We start from the raw sequence: 22,660 nt of genomic DNA on the forward strand, positions 1-22,660 counted from the left end.
CCCTTTCGATTGCTGAGGTAGCCTCACTGGTTGCCTAAAAATGACTATTAAATCCTTCCCTTAGACTACCTGCCCTCGTTATGGCAGGGACAGTCTTGTGGCGAACGATGATTTCGATGACCCTTTTTTCCAATGAAAGGACTACCTGCCCTCTTTATGGTATGGATAGCCCTTTCCCAATAAAGTCTTAAAGAACAGAAACTTTTAATTTAAGGGTAATTACTTCTAATTGCTTGCTCTGGTTTAAATTCAAACTTTCTTTCACACTATCTTTTCTAAAACCTTCAAAAAGGCTACGCTTATTTTACAAGCTAAAGTCCTTAACACTTTCAAACATTTTAAAGTGAGCTAAGCAATTAAGAGCCCATGGATAGCCATGGATACAAAGGGTGCTTACACCTTCCCTTTGTATAATCTACCCCCCGAACTCAATCTCTTTCAAAAAGGTTTTTTTTTCTGTTCTTTTAGCCTTTCTTTAAATTAGATAAAATAAAAGTCGGTGGCGACTCTTGCTTAACCGCGACATTTTAAAAAAGTCAGTTCTCCCACCGTATTACAGAACTGGAGACTTTGTTGGGGATTTTTCGAATAAAAAGAGGGGTTACCTTAAAGTTTAGGATCACTTAATGTTTGTTTTGCTTGCTTTATTTTTTCAGGGCTGTTTTGGGAATTAAATGAAGGACGAATCCTATACCCGGATTCAAGTACACTTAAGTTAATATGAGAGTTCACGCTTAAGTTAGGCCTCTACGGGTGTTTGCATGCTTCTCTTGTATGAGGGAGGTTCGTGTGGATATATGTGGGTGAGTTGGAGCTTAAGGACCTTTAGTTACCTTTAACCCATCTTGGCTTTTAGGAACATAGTGGGGGGACTACTCTTGATGTATGTTGAGAGCATAGTCGCTACCCGATACTACAACTCAGATAGGTCCTTTCTCAGAGTATCATTTCATGGTATGTATGTATCATGTTTGAGGGTGCTTTAGAAGGGTTGACAATTCTGGGTAACTTGGTAGAACCCGTTGCTGATCTCATCCTTATACTTAGAAGTACCTTTGGGGAAGGGTATCTCACCTGGTCTAACTCCATGCAAGCTAAGCCTAAGGAAATTGTGTGATTTGTGTGGACTTATTTGTGTTTGTGCCTCATGCATACATGCATCATTCATGCATATCATGACTAACCCATTTCAAGGAACTGAAGGATCTTAACCATATGATGTTTTGTAGGTTATTTGAATATGGAAATCAAAGTTCGTAAACCGTTCTTCCTTAATTTCAAGAAAGTGCCTACACCATTGAAGATTTTCTGTGACAACATTTCTGGTTCTCTCAGGTTCACTGAATCTCTCAACACGCTTATAAGCTTGGTGCGAACTAAGGTGGATGACACTCTTCTCAATACTATGGTTCAATTCTATGATCCTCTCCTCCATTGCTTCACTTATAGAGATTTTCAGTTGTTACCATCCTTGGAAGAGTTCTCATACCTGCTGGGACTTCCTGTACTCGATCAAATCCCTTATACTGGTAAAGAAGAAGACCCAAAGTGGGAAGACATTGCTGCTTCCCTACACCTACCAAAAGCTGAAATTGAGAAGGTTTTGATTAGTAAGAAAGAATATTCTGGATTACCCCTTGACTTCCTCAACGAAAAAGCGGAGATTTTTGCTAAGGCTTCAAGCATGGATGCTTTAGAGGGTGTTTTATCTTTGCTAATTTATGGACAGGTCCTATTCCACCATTATGATAAAATTGTTGATGTGGCTGCTATCAAGATATTCCTCAGTAAGAGCCCCGTTCCAACCCTACTTGGTGATTTATTACACTCTATTCATTTTCGAGCGTCAAAAAGGAAAGGTTGGGTTCTTGGATGTGCTCCTCTGTTGCATAAGTGGTTTATTTCGCACTTACCCCGATCCATAAGAAGGAATGAAGAAGGTTTAACTTGGGCTCAGAGAATTATGAAGCTTTCTTTTGACGACGTCATCTGGTACCAAAAGGAGTTTGAGAGAACTTTGTTGTTTGATTGTTGTGGAGAATTCCCCAACATACCTCTTCTTAGTGTTCGCGGAGGAATAACCTATAACCCCATTTTAGCTCGACATCAGTTTGGTTTCACTTTAAAAGACAAGCCATGTTCCTTATATATTAGTGCAAAATATTTCAGCTATGATTCTGTTTACGGTGATTTCCGGTAAACAACCGCTAGTCCTCCAAACTATATAAAATATACTTTGGTTACTCGCAGGATCGACTAGATTGATCCTAGGACATAGTCAAACAAATGTCTTTTGAAATGATTCGATTCATGTTTGCCTGTTCTGACTTCGAGAAAACTTGTTTTGTGATTTGATCTTATGAATGTTCACTTGAAACAATGCTGGTTATACAAGTTAATATAACTTTCGAAGAAACATAAATAAAAGCATGTAAATTGCAGAAAAAGTAAAGTGCAAGAATGTAACGTGCAAGAATGTAAAGTACTTCGAAATGAAATAAAACAGAATAAAAGATGTGCAAGAATATAAATAACAGGAAGTAAACGAAAGCAGTAATAATGAAAAGATACTTTGCATAAAAATGAAGTACAAAGATATTAAACTGGTGTTGGTGTCATACGTACATTTCTCAGCGAACTCGTTCTCTAAACACTTGATACTTGAGTGATTTGTGAGTGATTTGTACAAAATGAACACACAGAATCCTAACATTAAGACCCTTATTTATACTAATTTCGACCCTAACGGTCCTACACTAATCTGATGCCACGTTGCCCATAAGAATCCCTGGGATGCCATCTATCCTTGTGCAGTTACACAAACTACTTCGAAATTCAAATCATCCTGCCTGAATCCTCTTTCGACGCGTGGCAACGTGACCAGAATCGAGAATGCCACGAAGACACGTTCAGCCTCAGTACTTTACGCATTTCGCAAAAACGTTTAAGTCTTTTAAAGATAATCCTCTTCGAATTAGCTCTAAGTCCAACCATCTTTTACTCCAACTCAAACCAACATTCTCGAAACATGGCCATCAGTAGCCATTTTAAATATCAGAAATGGTCATCAGTAACCATCTTCCTTCGAATTGTAACTCTTCAAAGGATATTCTTTCTAAACGAAATCTTCAGCCAACAAATGCCCCCAATAAATGCCTGTTTCGAAAGCAAGAAAAATAGGCATTTTTTGTTATAATGAGATTTCGTTTTACTCACTTCTGAGAGTTCCAAGACAACTGACTAACGTCATAATCATTTATGGCTCCACTTTCAAAACGTCTTGTCATTTTCAAAGATGTCCTCTCAGAACTTACATTCCCACGTTCTGTCATTACCTCATGATCATTAATCCTATATACTAGGAGTAAGGCTAATAATTATTCGACCGCCGTTGGATTAAATCAACATATGCCGCGTGTCTTTGACTTTACCCAAAATATTTGAAAGGGTTTCCGTTAAACCTTTAAATACTTGAACTTCTACCCTCGCATAACTTCCACTTCTATTTTCTTTATCCTCAACACAGAAAGGTAGAATTCTCTTTAGCCTCGTTTAACCTATTCCTCAAATCAAATTCACCCATGGCGTCTTCTTCAAATACTCTTCAACCCATTCAGAAACTTCAAAATCCAACGCAGATAAAGAATCAAGCACATATTCCAGACCCAAATGACGTGGAGGCACGCGCTATCTACGCTTCTCAGGTAATCATCCCTTTTGAACTTTCTGGAAAAACTCATGCTTTCATGGGTCCGCTACCAGGAGGAAATAACCCCTCTTTGAGTAAATTCTTCCCTGCTTATTATAAAACTAGGCCCTTAGTTAGCAAGAATAAGATAGATGATGAAGGTCACCCAGTCTCAGCTAACCCTGATAGCCCAAAAGAGACCTCAACTGAAACTCCTTTGGTCTTAGAGAAAATTAGGTTAAACTATGTAACCAATTTTGTGAAAATCTTTAGGTCAATCCCTTTAGCAAAGGATCCTGAACTGTATTATGCTTGGCTGACGAAGGTAGAAAAACAAAAAGCGTCTTTCTGGAAACAACTAGGGATTTATGATTTAATCCAGTTATCTAAAACAGGTTTAGAATATAACCAAACCATGTTAGTAGCGTCAGTTTACTTCTGGGATGCTTCTCACAATACCTTTCACCTTCCATGCGGGATGGTTACCCCTACCCTCTTCGATGTAGCTGCTATCACAGGGCTTCGACCAACTGGAGAAACCTTCGACCCCAATTTCATGGATACTGACACCATTCAATTTAACGAAGCAACAGTCACTTATATTGCCTTCATTCAGCAATACCACAATGAAACGGACCCAGACGTCTCTGACGAAGAACACATAGCATTTCTAGCACTTTGGCTCCCGAGATGCGTCTTTTTCTCTAGGTCCATACAAGTAGCAAAAAGATATCTTTCCATGGCCAACCAGTTAAATGCTGGGAAGAAATTAAACTTAGGCCAGTTAATTCTAGGATTTCTTTATGAGAATCTTGGTGAAGCAACGGACCTTGTTAAGAACTATAAAACATGATCTCTTCTTTTCGCTGGTCCTTTCTGGTTGCTGCAACTATGGCTTAATGCCACTTTTGAGGCTCACCTCCCATATAAAGGTGTTATGGATGAAGGAAGTGCAGCTATAAAGAATCGAACAGTGGAAGGAACCAGATTGGCTTACCTAACTCCAAAGGAAGAAAGTGGAAAACTTCGTGAAACCTTCCTGGCATTCATAATTATGTTCGCTAAACGTTATCAATTCACTCCTTCGATGGCTCCATTCTTACAACGTAAGGTGGGTCCCGAATGGTTTACTCGAGAGTTTCCAGCAACTTCTCCTGATCAACAAGCTGAATCTATGGCCATCTGGGAAGCTTTCCTCACCCCAAAGCTGTTATATCACCGACTTCGATCTTCAAAAAGTCATTGCTGTCTCCTTTGCTATCAACCAAATCTGGTTTCAAGACAGTTTGGGCTGGTTCAACTCAAACCAAAGTGTTTGTATGACAAAAGGAATCACATGTGTCTACACACTTCGCATCTGGCAGAAGATGAATATGAATAAAAAATCTCCCGATATGTTGGCATCACCACTTTGTCTCCCATTTCCTTCGAACCTGCTTTTTACTCTACCATAGATTTTCATCAATGGTGGACAGAATATTATTATATGCAAATCTTCGATGCTGAAAGCCTTACTCGGGAACTAACTGAAGCTTTTGCTGATGTGCAGGAGAATTTCCAAAAAGGTACTTCGACTCATATTAAAGAAATCCAAGCATTTCAAAAGTTCTTTGAAACTATCTACAGGCCTGATGACCTTAGTCGGACCGTTTGTGAGGCTGCGGTCACTTTACGTGAAAAGTTTTATGCTAAACTGGATAAGTTGAAATTGCCTACGTCTGTTCGACCTGAACTACGCTATAAAGTGGCTTTTGAACTTCATCCTCCAAAATTTCCTCCACTTACTAGTGCTGATTTTGGGGTGGCCTTAAGCCATCCTTTTCCAGACTGGTTTGTGTGTGGGAATCTCATAAAAATACTTCAGGAAGAATCTAAAAAACGCGCTGAACGAGTGGTCCCGACTAAGCATACCTTGGATACTTTCAAAGGACATCTTCATATAGATCTTGAGCACGTTCGCATTTTGACTCCAATACCTGAAGGTTGGGGTTTAGACAATCCTTCGACTAATTTTTCCGTTTTCATTGAAATATTGATTTATATTTTGTTCACAGCTGTTGCTCGAAAGAGACAAATCAAGGAAGCCCCTGTACAAAAGGGTTCTGGAACTTCGAGGAACACCAAGGCGAGTGGGAGTGATTCTGTCACCACTGGCAAGAAGCCTACGGTACATGGATACCTTATATTTTAACTTGTGAAATTTAATGAATATTACTCACTTGGTTTTAATATGTACTTCAGAGCTCGAAACCTCCAGCGTCTTCGAAGCAAAAAGTTCCTCAAACAGCTGACTCGGACGATGAGGATAAATCCCCTCCTCGCACCAGACAAGCGATAAAGAAAAGACAGAAAGCTGCCACCCCTTCAGCCAAAGAAAAGGGATCTGGGACTTCGAAGCTCACTTCTTCGAGTGACAAGGTATCTTCTGAGGACTCACCCTTGAAGGCTGCTAGTACTATCCCCATCGTGGAGAGTCATAACTCCAGTCCAGACAACATTACAACCAAGGTATTTGGGTTTCACAATTTAATCATTTCTTTACATTCTAATTCTAATGATTAAGTTCACATTTTACCTTGTAAATGCAGGATGATGCTGGTACCCGCTACTTCTGATCTCAAAGCCTCAAGTTTAAACATTGACCTTGACAACCTTCGAGGTAAATATCCGCTCTTTCGAATGACAGATGAAATTTCTGCCCCTCTTTTTCGTTTTGATTGATTCTAACTGTCCATCGCAGGTGTTTCTCAACACAAATCTCATGTGCTTTCTCCCGTTCTCGAAGACACTCAACCTCTTGCAACTATCATTCCGACTGCGTATGCTGAAGAAAGCCATTCAAATGATGAGTCTCCACCCATTCATCAAGATGAAAATATGGAGGAGAACCCGCAATGTTCGAATAGTGGTAACGCAGCTGGACAACCAACTGGCAGCGAAGACACTATATCTGAACAAGATGCTGCAGAAGAAACTTCCAAACTGCCTACACCTGGTTCTAATGAAACTTCGAACCTTGGGATTACAATCACTCCTGTGACTACTTCGAAGCAGGCCCCTGCGATGCTTACTCCCTCAGATAAGGATAGTCACTCCTGTCCTACAGTCACTGCATAATATTGATAGTGCTTCGCTGTCGCACGCTCGCGAAAATGATGAACAGAGTCGCCACCAATATATTTATCCCAAAGAGGGAAAGGAATATCAGAAAACCTAGGATGAATAAGAATGAGGTCTTTCGACCAGAGATAGGGTACGGGAGTCGGTTACGCGAGGGGAAGGTACTAGCACCCCTCACGTCCATCGTACTCGATGGTATCCACCTATGTTTGTTCTATTCTAAGGGTGTGTAAATCTAAAGCTTAATTCTAAGGGAATGCATGCAAATGAAAGAAGAAGAAACACGGGGAAAATAAGGTTTTTAAATAGTTGTGCTCGCTTAGGCCCCGCGACCTAATGCCTACGTATCCTTTTCAGGAATCAGAGCGCCGTAGTTCGGCTCTTTAGTTTTTGTTTGTTTTTGTGTTTTTTAGATGAACAGTTACATTCGCACTCCGCTGCTCGACCTCTGGAGTCTTAAGCTGGGAATGGAGCGGAAATAACGTGTCCGATTAGGAGAAAGAATGCCCTGAAGGCAAGAGAAAGAATGCCTCGGAGGCAAGAGAGAGAAGAGAGAAAATTGGTTTGTGTCTTTTAGGTGTAATTCCATGATGGACGAAAACCCACTACAAGGCTTCGCATCATTTCCTTACTTTGTTTATGTCTGAGCCTTTATTAGATATTTTGAAATGTTTTTGGTTAGGTGTCTTTTAAGGGAAATTAATTTGTGACTTGAATCATGCCATAAAAAAGGAGTTTTTTTGAATATTTAGAGAATGCACATCGAGGCCTACGCCACAATCGTTTCTCTAAATGAAATACAGTTTTTGAATAATTAGAGAATGCACATCGAGGCCTACGCCACAATCGTTTCTCTAAATGAAATACAATTTTTGAATATTTAGAGAATGCACATCGAGGCCTACGCCACAATCGTTTCTCTAAATAACGGTTAAGAAATACACCGAGGCCTACGCCTCAATCATTTCTCTTCCGCTAAGTGGGAAAGAACATACATCGGGGCCTACGCCCTAATCATTTCTTTCACACTAAAAAAAGGCATTTAGCATGATTCGCGGCGTCCTTTATTAATGTTTTAAAGTTGAAAAGAAAAAGGGGAGAAAACTAGCCTAAAAATGATCAACTAGCCTAATGTTATGATTATACCTAAATGTTAGGATTAAATGAACGAAATTACAAGCATAAGCGGAGATCGAGAATACAAGTAAAATGGTACCAAATTAGTGTAAAACGGCTAAGAGAAGCACTTAAAAATATGATACAAAACATGATTCAAAATAATGCACAAAATGAATTAAAAGATACTATTTTTATTGATTCTTTTATATGACAACAACAAGAATTCTAATCAAACAAAAAGAGTTACAATACAAGCCTAAACTAATATTTTTGTTGATTATTTTTTTATGTCGAAAATTATATTAAAGTCTAAAATTAGTAGGAGAAAATAGTATTTTATCGCCTAAAAGAAATTGGTAAAAAAAACTAATTAAACCTAAATAAAGATATAAACAGGGGGGTGAACAGTGAAAATGGGATTGTTAAGAGTAACTGGGCGCAGGGCCCAACCAGGATAGCCCAACAGAGTTTGTTTTTTGTTCATGTTTCCTCAGCACACCAAAAATGGTGCATATGGGCCACTATGGGGGTGTGAGTTGAAACTCGGTGAAGGCCCAAGACATTTTGTGTGATTTTGTTGTTAACAGATTATCATTTTTGATCCATTTTATTATCAGATTAATCAAAATAATAATAATAAAACAAGTAATTGAAATAAAAAGGAAGAATAAAATTGGGAACTAGGGTTACCAAGAGTGACGATTCAGCTTCTCCTCTCTTCTTCCTTCTTCGCGATGGGATCGGCGCAGCTCATCTTCGAACGACCAATTAACACCACCGTGCACGGCCTCTTCCTCCGCCTTGAATCTTTATCGAACCTCCGCTCATCTCTCTCATCTCTCCGATTCAAACACAAACTTCATCGCGGATTAAGCGTGCTTGAGGCTCGTTGTCAATCTCTCCGCTCCGAACTCCTTCTTAGATTTCAAACCTAATTCACTCAGATGGAGATCGCGGTTGCGTGGCTGGCGCGAGGAGAACTTCTATTCAGGTAATCTCTCTCGCTCTTCTTCTTCTCACGTTATCTTCTTCTCTTTTCGAATTTCGAACGCGTTCTTGATGATGATGTTGGTTCTACAATGTTGTTGATGGATGCTGATGCGTCATTACTTGATGAAGATGATGATGATGTGAAGGTTTATTGTGGTGATTTCTTCAGAGGCCGAATCTTTGTTGTTGCAGTTGAAGGTTATGAAGATGAGGACTCGTAGCATTTTTCATTGAACTTGGAGAAGAAGCTTGAAAGAATTGAGAGTTGAAGAGTGAAGATTGGGTGTTGATTGTGGAAGCGATGATGAATGAAGCTGGGTGAAAATGGTGGAGTGTGTGAGAAAGAAGTGGAGGGATCGAGTGAAGAATGAGGATTGAAGATGAAGAAAAAATGGAGAGGAAAATGAAGAATGAATGGCGAGAGCTTTGAATGAAGGAGGAGCAGAGTATATATATGTTTCAGGTTAGTCACCCTTCTCCATTTCTTCTGTTATTTTCTGTTGAGATTCAGTTAGGATGCTGTTAGGCTTTTTTAACTGACTTGTTTGGTAGTTATGAATCGGTTAGAGAATTGGTTAGAAAATTCTGTTATATGCTGTTAGTGGTTAGTCAAGTTCATATTGTGTTAGGGAATTCCCAGGTTTAGAAAACAGTTAGGAGTGAGTAAATGTGGGTTAGTTAAGAGGGTTTGAAAGTCGGTTAACAGTTAGTATGAAATTAGGGAGAGGCTGTGTTCAGTTTATGGTTATTTTGAATGTGGCTGGGAATTTGAATGTATGTATTGATGCTGCTGTGTTGTGAATGGATTTTGGTTTTGTGAATACAGGGCTATATATGTATTTATGCAGGGTTGTTCCTTTTTTAGTGTGAATGGTTATGTGTGTATGTATGTTGGTTTTTCGCTGATGAGTTTTGTTTGGTTGCCGATTGCAGGGACTGATTTTCTTATGGTTTCCTTTTTGTAGGATCACATAGAAGCTTGGTGGAAGCATGAAGATGAATGTACTCAATACATAGATGGAGGAAAGTGGTCCTCAAATCAATCTTCTTGCAGCGACAATAACAGAGGTGGGAATACTAGCAGTTTTCGTTGTGGGGTCTTTTTTGTATAGTTTTCTTGTGTAGTACTTGTAATTTGATATGAATTTGACTTGTAATGCAGTTTGACATATAATACATTATTTCCCCTTGTAACAACTTTCTTTTTCTTCCATTTCCAATTTCAAGTCTTTTCTCCATGTGTTGTTTTTCAAATGAGTCTTGAATGAGTATTTGGATAATGATGGACTTGAATGTGTAAGTTTTGAATGAACAGTGGAAAGGAAATTGAAATAGAATTTGAATCGATGCTTGCGTGAATATCTTTGATGATTAACCCCAATCCTCTAGCAATTTCAATAGACCTCTAACTCACTTCCATTCATCAATTTAGCTCAAACTTGTATATCCAATTCCATATATTAAGAGATGATGCCTTGTTCTTGAAATGATTCATTAGCTCCACACAAACTCAGGTTAAATTTAGATATTACATCCCACGATTTGATGAGGAGATTCACAGATCAAATCTAGACTTCCAACCATGATAGATATAGAAATGATTTGGATCAACCTTAAATGGAGATGAGAACCTCAAAACAATAGTAAACCCAAACTCTTTAAAGTCCTTGATCCCGTGCTAGATTATTAATTAATGATGCATAAGATGTTATATGACCTAGTGCGAGTGATTGTAAAGCAATAAGCCAGATATAAATAAATTTAGATGGGCAAATTTTGGGGTGCAACATTCGCCCCTTGGGCTTGGAACCCCTTATAATGTCTTGGCAAGTGCCGGTGACAAGGATGATATTCCTAAACTCCTTCGTCAGATAAGGGAGAGTTTCTTTGAAACCAACCTCGTCGAAGCTCTCAGCAAGGATTCCACTAAATATTATGGTCTAAACAACCTTCTGAAGAAAGTGGACTTACTTCTTGTTCCAGTGGAAGTCTCAGAAGTAATTGTTTTATTGAGTTCTCTGATTGAACAACTCCAATCTAATCTCCTTCGAAAATGAACTCACAACAAAAGTGACTTCTCACAGTTCTTCATGGGAAGCTGCTAACAATGCAACAAAGAAGGCTGACACCCTTAAGCTTGAGCGTTCGAAGAACCAGCAAGAATATGAAGATTGTGAGGCGAATATCAAATCCTGGAAACAGGAAATTGAGCAACTCAAAGGGAAGATAAAGGATGCCCAGTCTCGTCAAGTAGAAATCCAAAAGACCAATCAAGATGAATTAACTGAAGTGGCGCAGTCAGGGATTCGACACTTCGAGTCAGCACAGAAGGTAGTGCCAGAGATCGAAGAACTGAAAAGACAACAGGCATTAATCAAATGTCATATGTCCTTATGGGAGATTCAGTATTCGAAGATAAAAGATAATCTTCCCAAAGATTTTAATTAACCACTTTGGACCTTAGACTACTCTTCTTCTATTCCGTACTTAGTTTATTTTGTAATCGAACTTCCTCCAAAATCTATATGCAATTTTATCTTTCGCACATCTAATTTTGCAGTTGTCATGAGTAGTATTTTAGCAATTCTTAAAATTTTCCAAAATATATTTTTATTTTTCACAGTGATTTTAATAAATGTAACCACGTGACAAGATTACCCTTCGCAGCCCCTTGAACCTAGACTTGACGTTTCCATTTCCCTTAGCCATAACCATCATTAAATGATGACATCACCTTTTTCAAAACGTCTATTTGAGACGTGCGTGCATCAGTTTTCAATCATGATTACTTTTCAACTTCCAAGGCAGGAAACGGCGGAGGCCATAACTTCTCTTTGGAATACCAAACGCAGTCCAATCAAATACTTAAACGTGAATCGTCGTTTCATTGCCAACTTACTCTATATAAAGCGTTAGCCTTCCACTTCTTTTTCATCTTTTCACTAAACTCTTATCAATATTTTGCTCTCTTCCTCTTGCATCCTTTCAAACACAGAGTTTAACAAAATCTTTTTTCCTTCTCAAATGGCGCAACCCTTAACCTACAATACCATCAGAGCTTGTATCAAGAAAGAGTTCAAACTTTCTGAGAAGAGTTTGATGAAAACCATATCAGCTTCAGCGCACTCTTTGCTAACCAACATCTTCAGTTCTATCCTGAAATCCTGGAGGGATCTGTTTATCCCAACATGTTAGCAGATTTCTGGATGTTTGCGTCTCTGCGAATAGATCTGGAAGGGAGGACCACTATCGTATCTGAAGTTCGAAGGGCTCACATTACCATCACTCCTTCCACCATCTCTGACTTGCTGAGATGCGAAAATTTTGGAGAAGCTTTTGATGACAACACCATCAACATGACCACCTATCGTATGTTGAGGACCCTCATGAAAAAAGACCCCTTTAGTGCTAAAGTCATCAAGATTTGGCACCAGCTTTTGGTGGGTAACTTCCGCCCACGAAGCCATAACCTAGACAACATCATGATGGAGGATCTGAAGTTTATACTCTGTGCCCTCCGAGGAAAGAAGATAAACTTTCCATTGCTAATCTTCAAAGGGCTTGTCGAAGCTGTTTCCATGGCTGCTTCTCGCCAAGGTGTGGTCACGTGTCTTCCATATGGAAGACTCTTGTCCTATATGTTCCTCAAAAAGGGCATAGTGAGAAGAATGCGCAATTCGGGGTCTCTAGACATGTTCAAAGCAGAAAGCTTGCCCTTGCTATCCTTGGAGGGTTTAGAGCAAAGGATTAACTAAAGGGTTGGTTTTTTTAGGCTTTTGATAGAGGCATTACAGGTCTTATTTTTTATTATCTAAAATCTTCTGAATGCCTCCTTTTGTTTACCTCTAGTATATTTCTTTTCTGTAGTCCCTTTTGTTATTGGAAACATAATCTTTTCCAGAAATGTAATGTATTCCCCCAATCTTAATGAAATGCATTTTGATACTGCTTTGTCTGTGTTTACTTTACTTACCACATAACATTCTTGAACATAAAGCCATTTTGGTGCTTGTTCAACCATTTTGGCCTACGTAGCATCCTTTGAATATCTACGTTTTTGCAACTTTAACTTCGTGCATGCTTGGTTTGTATCTTTTCAGATACTTCCCGTTTACCCTTAAAATTCTACGATCTTCTGCCAATTCTTCTATCTCATAAGCGTTATTTGAGAACACTTTCAAGATCCGAAAAGGGCCTTCCCAATGTGGTGACCATTTACCTAACGCCTGATTCTTTCGATCTATAGGTAAAATAGCTTTCCAAACTAAGTCATTACTGATAAACGTTTTACCTTTCACCTTTTTATTGTATGCTCTGGATACCCTTTCTTTTTGTCTTTTTATCATCTCCAACGCTCGAAGTCTGTCTTCGTCCAAATCCACTAATTCGTTCATCATCAATTCCCAGTAAGTATTTGGAGGAATTTCTGCTTGTCTTTGGATCCTGACTGATTGCAAGTATATTTCGACTGGAAGCACTGCATCGTGTCCAAACGTCAATTGGAAAGGCGTTGTGTTTGTAGCTTATTTTGGCGATGTTCGACAAGCCCAAAGTGCTTGGTCCAAAGTTTTATGCCAATTCTTGGGTTTTTTTCCTACATGTTTCTTTATAAGACCAATTATTATCTTATTTGCTGCTTCGACTTGTCCATTTGCCTGAGCATAGCAAGGTGTAGAGGTAAATAACTTGAACCCCATATCTTTGGCGAAATCTTGCATCTTTCGCCCAGTGAACACTGATCCTTGGTCTGTGGTTATACTTTCTGGGATTCCGAATCTGTATATAATGTGTTTTTGAATAAACTCAATCACAGCCTCCTGATCCACATTCGCAAGTGGTATCGCTTCGACCCATTTTGTGAAGTAGTCTATTCCTACCAAAATATATCTTTGACCTCTAGAAGACTTGGGGTGAATTTCTCCAATTTAGTCTAACGCCCAACCTCTAAAAGGCCATGGTTTTATTATTGAACTTAACTCGTTTGCAGGAGCATGTTGAATACCTGCATGTTCTTGACATTCTTGACAACCCTTTGCGAATTCTATGCAATCTTTCAACATAAAAGGCCAATACATTCCGTATCGAAACAAAAGCCATTTCATTTTGTGCCCTGCTTGGTGCGCACCACATGCTCCGCTATGTACATTTGAGAGAGCCAAATATGCTTCTGCTTCGCCCAGACACTTTAATAAAACTCCTTCGGGAGTTTTCTTAAACAATTCATTTCCCATTAAAAAGTATGATAAAGCACGATATTTTACCTTTCTCTCCGTGTCTGTCAAAGGATCTTTTAAATAGTTCACAATTGGACTTCTCCAATCTGTGTCTGCTAAAGCGTCTATATTCAAAACTTCGAACTCTTCTTTGTTGGCAAAACCTAATTGTGAGTTCTCCAAGTCACTTGGGGAGAGTTTGGTAGCCATTGCTTTGCCTCTTACTTCAACCAGTTCTTCTAGTTTTTCTTTTGATACCCTGTATCCTGAAGTTAATTGTGCCAAATCATTCGCTTCTTGATTTTTCAACCTTGAAACGTGATTCAAATTCACGTACTCGAATTTTTTGAGCAGCCTATTTGCTATGACAAAATACATGATCAAATTTTCTTTGATATACTTGTATTCTTTCGTCAACTGCTTAATCACTAGTTCAGAGTCTCCTTTAATTTCGACTCTAGTTGCCCCCAATTCTAACAAAGCTTCAAGTCCAGCAATCAGTGCTTCGTATTCAGCTTCGTTATTGGAGCATAAGGGACCTTCAATCTTGTACTTGAGCTTTGTTGGAATTCCATCAGGAGAAATTATTAGTATTCCAACGCCGGTTCCTTCTCTATGGGTTGAACCATCGAAGTATAACTTCCAAGGCTTCAATTCTACATATTGTTGATGGTTCTCAACCACTGCATGGTCAACAATGAAATCTTAACGATCTGACCTTTCATTGCTTTAAGGGGTTGAAATATCAAAGAGTACTCAGTAAGGGCCAACGCCCACTTGCTAATTCGACTATGCAATATAGGCTTTGATAGCATGTGTTTAATAACATCGCAATGAGATGAAACATAAACATCAACTGGCTTTATATGATACTTTAGTTTGATACAAGAGAAATATAGACAAAGGCAGAGTTTTTCTATTGCGCTATACCTAGTCTCTACATCATTGAGTACTCTACTTAAGTAATAAATGGCTCTTTCGATGCCATTATCATCTTCTTGAGCTAACATGCTACCTATTGTATTATCTGACACCAAAATATACAGGCGCATGTGTTTCTTCCCACTTGGGGGAGATAATATTGGTGGATGCATCAAGTATTGCTTGATCTTCTCGAAGGCTTCTTGATGTTCAGCACGCCATTCGAACTTTCCTTGCTTTAGTCGAAGTAAAGGAGAAAAAGCTTGCGTGCGTCCACTCAAGTTAGAGATGAATCTTCTCAAGAAGTTTATCTTTCCCAGTAAAGATTGTAATTCTTTCTTCGTGGATGGAGACTTTGTTTCCACAATAGCCTTTGTTTTATTTTGATTAATTTCTATTCCCTTTTTATGGACAACGAAGCCCAGGAAATCTCCAGCCTGCACAAAGAAAGCACATTTAAGGGGGTTCATCTTCAAGCCATGTTTTCTCATTCTCTCGAACGATTGGCTCAGATGGTTCAGATGACTGTTATCCGAAACAGATTTCACCACAATGTCATCTATGTATACTTGCATGAAAGTTTCTACAAAATCATGGAATATAGAATTCATTGCTCTTTGATAAGTTGCCCTAGCATTTTTTAGACCAAAAGGCATTACAACCCATTCGTAGGTGCCTATGGCCCCTGGGCAACGAAAAGCTGTTTTAGACACATCTTCTTTTGCAATGAAGATTTGGTTATACCCAGAATATCCATCTAACATACTTAGATATTCGAAGCCTGCAGTTGAATCTACTAACATTTCCGCCACAGGCATGGGATATTCATCCTTAGGCGTTGCTGCATTAAGATCACGAAAATCTATGCATACTCTTAATGAACCATTCTTTTTAATAACCGGCACAATATTAGCAATCCATTCGACATACCTCGTAGTTCTGATGAACTTGCATCGTAGAAGTCTTTCGACCTCTGCTTTGATCTTCGAATGAATTTCTGGTGCGAACCTTCTAGGAGTTTGCTTGATGGGATTTTTCCCTTCCTTTATGGGCAGCTTTAATTCGACCAAATCTCGCCCTAAACCAGGCATCTCGTCGTAATCTCATGCGAAGCAATCTTTGTTCTCCTTCAACAACGCAATGACTTTTGCCTTCAAGGTTGGCTCTAGTTTTGCACTGATGTATGTTACCCTCTTCTGATCTCCATCTCCGAGATTTACTTCTTCGAGTGGGTCTTGGGCTAACATTTTGATATTTGCCCCCATTGGGTCTTTCTCGAATCCCAAAGGTTCTTCATCGTAGATTGCATCCAGCCTTTGACTCATCTCCTCTCCTGAGATTTCTTTGGCTTGAACTGGATCTTCGAGGAATTGGGGGTTAGGATGTATTCCAGAATCCCTCGTTTCTGCTTCTCTTTGAACCGTACTGATTGTCATGTGTGATAACTCGGCTTCGAGAGCCGTGTTTTTTTTGTTCTCGACTATATAAGCCAAAATCTTTTCGAAAAAAGATGCTTCAGACATGACCAACATCGTCATCCCAGCTTGTTGGCCGTATTGTTGGTAAATGCTCCTCTGGTGGGGTATCTTCTGGACCGTCCATTATCTCTCTATTCCATTGGAATCCATTAGGATGTAAAGACAAATAGTATAAAGCATTTCTGTTTGGAGTGTATATATCTTCAGCAGCATGGCAAGGTCCTATGTTCGCCAAATTCCTGTCGAAACTAGTTTTATTGACCTGATTGACTTCAACCATGTAGTAACTTTGATCTCCTTCGATGTTTTCTACTATGCCATCTTCTCTTCAAATGGTTAGTCTTTGATGCATCGTCGAAGGCACAGCCGCCACTCCATGGATCCACTCTCTTCCAAGCAAAAGATTGTAATTAGTCTTTGCTGGTATCACCATGAACATTGTTGGCCTGGTGACCGAACCCACAGTTAAATTCACTTGAATTACTCCTAAAGTTTGCCCTATATTGCCTTCATAGTTGGACAGAACCATGTTATATGGTCTTATATCAGTATCGAACATACCAATTCTCTTCAACATGTATTGGGGCATTAGGTTCACTGCTGCCCCCCCCATCTACTAAGACTTTGTTAATGCCAACATTCTCAATCTTGGCCCTTATGTAGAGTGGTTTCAAATGGTTCCTCATACCTTCATCAGGCCTTTCGAAGAAAGCATTCTGCTCTTCAACTGCCCCATTGTTTAGCACATAGTAACACACAGGTCTATGTCTTGCCATCTCTTCCTCATCAGCTTCCTCACAATCTTCAACTTCTGTTTCTTGGTTAAACTCATGAGGGAGTACTGACACAACATTGCAATTGAGGTTTATGGATGATACTCCGTCTGAGTCGAAATCATTTGTCATCCTATCGTCTTCCTTCCAAGGGCTGGAATGCATCTTTTCTTCTTCTTTCTCATTTTCAGAATCGAACAACTTACGCTCTACTAGAGGCTTATTTGTCCTTGCCCCCTGCATTGGAATTTGGTTGCTACTTGATTCCCCAATCTCCCTTGGTTTGTATTCCCTTTGGGCCTTCTTCATCCTCTGGTGCCTTCTCCATTAGGATCTAGACATAGGATTTTTACCTTTGTAATTCTCCAACCTGTACATCTCTCGATCGGAAGTCTGGAATTGCTTCCTATATGCCATTGCAGTTCTTCTTCCTTGGTCCCAACTTCGCCATTTGTTGGTTCTGGCACCAGCTTGCATCCATCTATCCCAGGGTACGTCTGCAGGAACTTTGAATGTGACCCTTCGAGCTCTAGGGTATGGGTTGTCAGGCCTCCTTGATGGGGTCCTGTTATCGAACCCATAGAAGTTAGGACGAAGTCCTTGAGTTTCCCGACCCATGTAGAAATACACCCTTTCGAATGATCTCGCTAGTAATTCATCATAAACTGCTCCACACCTAGGGCATAATGCAATCTCAGAGTTATCGTTGTGACATCTGACCAAGAAACCCACCAAGCTTTCTTCAGTCCTTGGGTACACCTTCAGCAATAAGTTTCCTCCTCTCCAAGGCTGCTCCATTCTTTCTCGCAGGGCCCTCTCGAAATTGGCTTGAACCCTTCGATTTAGCATAACTGAACATCTTGGGCACATCAGCATTTTTCCACCATTTTTCACATGACAATCCCAGAGATAATCCTTCAGACTGTTCCCTCTTGGTGGGATTTCAATCTTTCCTTTCTCCCTTATCAGCCATTTTTCTAGTTCTTCTATTTCAGATAAAGGCCGTCTAACATTGACCATGTTAACAACTGCCGGAGGAGCCTCGAAAATTCGTATCTGCTAAAGCTTCACTGTGAGGTCTTCAGTGGCCTCACTTGTTTTTCCTTTCAGATCTTCAGTCAGCTCAGCATTAAAGGGTTCTTCAACATCAGTATTGAAGATCGAATTGTCATTTAGGCTTTCAGTAGCCTGCTTTCCGCTTGAAATTATCTCCGACTCAGCAGCATCAATTTCAGATACTTCCACCATGTTGACGTCAAGTGGTTCACACAAGTTAGTGTCAGCCACACTCAAAGGATCTGCGTCAACCTTCATATGGTTCTTGGTTTTGTCAGCGAATTTCAGACGTCCATCCTTGATAGCATTCTGAATTAGATCCCTGAAAAGAAAACATTGTGAAGTTTTATGGCCTAAAAAACCGTGATATTTGCAAAAACCTCGCTTCTTCCGTTGTTCTAACGGAGGAATTTTTGAATTGGGAGGTACTATCATCTGGCCATCTTTTACTAATAAGTCAAATATCTCGTCACATTTAGTGACGTCAAATGTATAGGTTTTCTTAGGAAATCTATCGCTTTTATCATTCTCTACTGGATTTTTTCCATTAGAAGGGGTGAGCAATTTGCAAGAATAAGGTGGCGCCTCTTTTAATTCAGCAAGATCTATTTCGACCTCTTCCATGCTGTATGAGTCTTCGAAAGGTTCGCCATCAACGTCTTCGGCTTCGACGTATACTACTCTCTCCTTCTTATAATTTTTACTTGCTCTGGCCTTTTCTGCTTTTAGTCGTTCGACTTGTCGAACCCTGTCTGCCAATTGGGCCATATCCCTTAGGTATTGAGTATCTAGTTTCTTTCGAATTGAATAATCTAGGCCACCTGCAGCCATTTCAACTAATCCATGCTCTGGGACAGCTGTGAAGCATCTTGATTTCAACAAACGGAACCTGTTTAAGTTATCATCTATAGACTCCGTGATCTTCCTCTTGACGCTAGCCAATTCTTTCAGACTTATCTTGGTTTGACCCATGTAAAACTGTTCATGGAATAATCTCTCCAAGTGTGCCCATGCATCTATCGAATTTGGGGGCAACGTGGTGAACCAAACAAAAGCATTTTTTTGTTAGCGAACTAGGGAAGTATTTAATCCTTAAATCTTCGTTCCCTGCTAGATCCCCTGCTTCCGTCAGATATCTGGCTATGTGCTCCACAGTAGACTCATTGGTGTCCCCTGAAAATTTAGTGAATTTTGGTACTTTGGTACCCCTTGGCAATTCTGTTTGCATGATATATTCTGCTATGGGGGATGTGTAATTTGGGCGTCGAAGCCCGGTATTAAGGCCATTTTTAGCCATTATTCTCTCTATCATGGCAGTGAGATTGTTCTCTGTTGCCAAATTGTCTCTCCTAACCCTATGGACCACTTCGTCAGGATGTTCGTTCCTTCTCACTACAACTAAATTAGGCTGTTGCTGGGCAACTGCTTGTTGGCCAACGTTAGTCGTTTGACTTCGAGTTTTTAAATCTATCACTTGGTTTCGTTCAACTGGTGTTGACCTGGGTGGCTGTATTGCAGTTCGAACTGGTTCTAGAATGGGTTCCCCTTCCTAATAGGTTGATTGGTTGTTTCTTCGCCTATTCTGTGGAACTCCTAAAAAATCCGCCATTCGATTTATTTGAGATGATATTTTCTGGAAAGTTTCCATATTATCCTGGTTAGTCCTGGCAATGTTTGTTGCTAATGGGTTCAAAATCGAGCCCAATTCTTTAGCAAGGGTTCCTAACATATCATGGTTACTTGCATCCATTTCTTGTCAGAATGCTGCCTGACTATTTGTAGTGAAAGGGGGTATTTGGGCAGAGAAACCAGTATTTTGTGCGCTTCGACCTATCGAACTGACATTCGGCGAAAAATGCCATCAGGTTAGTTGTAGTGTATGTGGGCCCTGGTCCTCGTAATCCTGTCATATATGAATATGGCATTCCATATGGATTGTTGGGTCTCCATCCTTCGAAGGTGGATGATGGTCCTGGGAAAAATAACTGACTTGCAGCGTTTGTCGAGAAAGGTATCTCGCTTGCGCTGATGAATGGAGGCGCGGTGGTCGAACTCGAAACTGGTACCGTCCCTATTGTCCCTGTAGTATTTTTGGGTATCGCCTAGGAACTACCTATAGGTTCAGATCCTGTCGAAACCGGTATAGCCTGCACCTCTTGAGTAGAAGTCGAAACATGTGTAGAACTTGCCGCTACTGTTCCCGACCCTTGTGGGGGATCTAGATCTCCCCCTCCACTGGCCGCATTGACCATTTTCCTGTTGTACCTTCGTTTAGGAATCGGTTGTGCACTGTTGGTTAACTTACCGTTCCTAAGGTTCATACAAGGTCTTGATATTTTCTAGACAAAACAAAACAATCAATTAATAACAATCTGTTTGACACTGTCCCACTGGGCGTGCCAATTTGTTTACGGTGATTTCCGGTAAACAACCGCTAGTCCTCCAAACTATATAAAATATACTTTGGTTACTCGCAGGATCGACTAGATTGATCCTAGGACATAGTCAAACAAATGTCTTTTGAAATGATTCGATTCATGTTTGCCTGTTCTGACTTCGAGAAAACTTGTTTTGTGATTTGATCTTATGAATGTTCACTTGAAACAATGCTGGTTATACAAGTTAATATAACTTTCGAAGAAACATAAATAAAAGCATGTAAATTGCAGAAAAAGTAAAGTGCAAGAATGTAACGTGCAAGAATGTAAAGTACTTCGAAATGAAATAAAACAGAATAAAAGAAGTGCAAGAATATAAATAACAGGAAGTAAACGAAAGCAGTAATAATGAAAAGATACTTTGCATAAAAACGAAGTACAAAGATATTAAACTGGTGTTGGTGTCATACGTACATTTCTCAGCGAACTCGTTCTCTAAACACTTGATACTTGAGTGATTTGTGAGTGATTTGTACAAAATGAACACACAGAATCCTAACATTAAGACCCTTATTTATACTAATTTCGACCCTAACGGTCCTACACTAATCTGATGCCACGTTGCCCATAAGAATCCCTGGGATGCCATCTGTCCTTGTGCAGTTACACAAACTACTTCGAAATTCAAATCATCCCGCCTGAATCCTCTTTCGACGCGTGGCAACGTGACCAGAATTGAGAATACCACGAAGACACGTTCAGCCTCAGTACTTTACGCATTTCGCAAAAATGTTTAAGTCTTTTAAAGATAATCCTCTTCGAATTAGCTCTAATTCCAACCATCTTTTACTCCAACTCAAACCAACATTCTCGAAACATGGCCATCAGTAGCCATTTTAAATATCAGAAATGGTCATCAGTAACCATCTTCCTTCGAATTGTAACTCTTCAAAGGATATTCTTTCTAAACGAAATCTTCAGCCAACAGATTCATATGAAGCTAAGAAAAGAGATCACTTCATTAAAGCCTGGTCAAAAGTAAAGAAATTTGGTGCAAAAGACATAGGGAGGAGAAACTACATTCCATTGGACCCATACTTCCAATGGATTTATGATCGAGTTGTTGAATTTGGGATGCCATACCCATCTGATACACCCATAGTACCAAGAATCGCCCCTCCTACTATTCTTGTTGTGTTCGAACCATATGTCCCTTCTCCAAATGAAGACCTTGTTGCAACTGTCAACCAATTGAAGAGAGAAATGGGTGACTTTGAGAGACGTTTACGAGAAGCTAAAACTGAGAAAGAAGTATTGATAGCAAATGCTAAAGAGCGGGAGGCTCTACTTGACTATTTTTCCCGCAAATGGAAGATTGAAGATTTTATTTCTCCGGATCAGATCAACTCATGGGAACAGGAGATTTCCAGGCTTGTCCAAGAACGAGAAGAGATGATCAAGACACACAAGGAAGAAGTCAGGATCCTGAAAAGTAAGCGCCGTCAAGAAGACAGAAGTCCCGGAATTTAGATTTTTATTTATTTCTTTTTCGCATTTTTACTTTGATGTAACCAATGATTATGACCTTATGAATTCGTGATTTGATTAATTATGACGTTTTTCCTTTTTGTTTCAATATGTGTTAAAATCCTTTTAGTTCCTTGAAAACATTGCATACATATACGCATATCATTCATAAACATCGCATCACAAGTTTCTATAACAGGTCTCTCATCTTTCTGCTGTTTATTTCAGTAAGGAAATGGATCTCGAACAATCCGTCAAGAACCTCCAAGCTCAGAATGCCGAGTTCCAAGCTTTGATCCTGAACTTGTCCAAGGGGCAAGATGAGCTGAAATCCCTTCTAACTAAGAAGGAGAAGAAGACTAAGAAGTCGGTAGGAGTTTTCAACATGGGAAGAAGG

General features: G+C 39.7%; 1 protein-coding gene across 1 annotated transcript; it reads left to right on the top strand.

Annotated features, from left to right (window-relative positions):
• The first annotated feature begins 1,240 nt into the window (after positions 1–1,240).
• LOC131625401 (uncharacterized) lies at positions 1,241–22,266 on the top strand. The gene is made up of 4 exons (XM_058896262.1): positions 1,241–1,335; positions 1,450–1,896; positions 11,002–11,248; positions 21,718–22,266. The coding sequence occupies exons 1-4, from the start codon at positions 1,241–1,243 to the stop codon at positions 22,264–22,266; spliced, it is 1,338 nt and encodes a 445-aa protein (XP_058752245.1).
• Positions 22,267–22,660: the final 394 nt, after the last annotated feature.

Source organism: Vicia villosa, unplaced genomic scaffold, assembly GCF_029867415.1.
Source record: "Vicia villosa cultivar HV-30 ecotype Madison, WI unplaced genomic scaffold, Vvil1.0 ctg.000212F_1_1, whole genome shotgun sequence".
Taxonomy (NCBI): domain Eukaryota; kingdom Viridiplantae; phylum Streptophyta; class Magnoliopsida; order Fabales; family Fabaceae; genus Vicia; species Vicia villosa.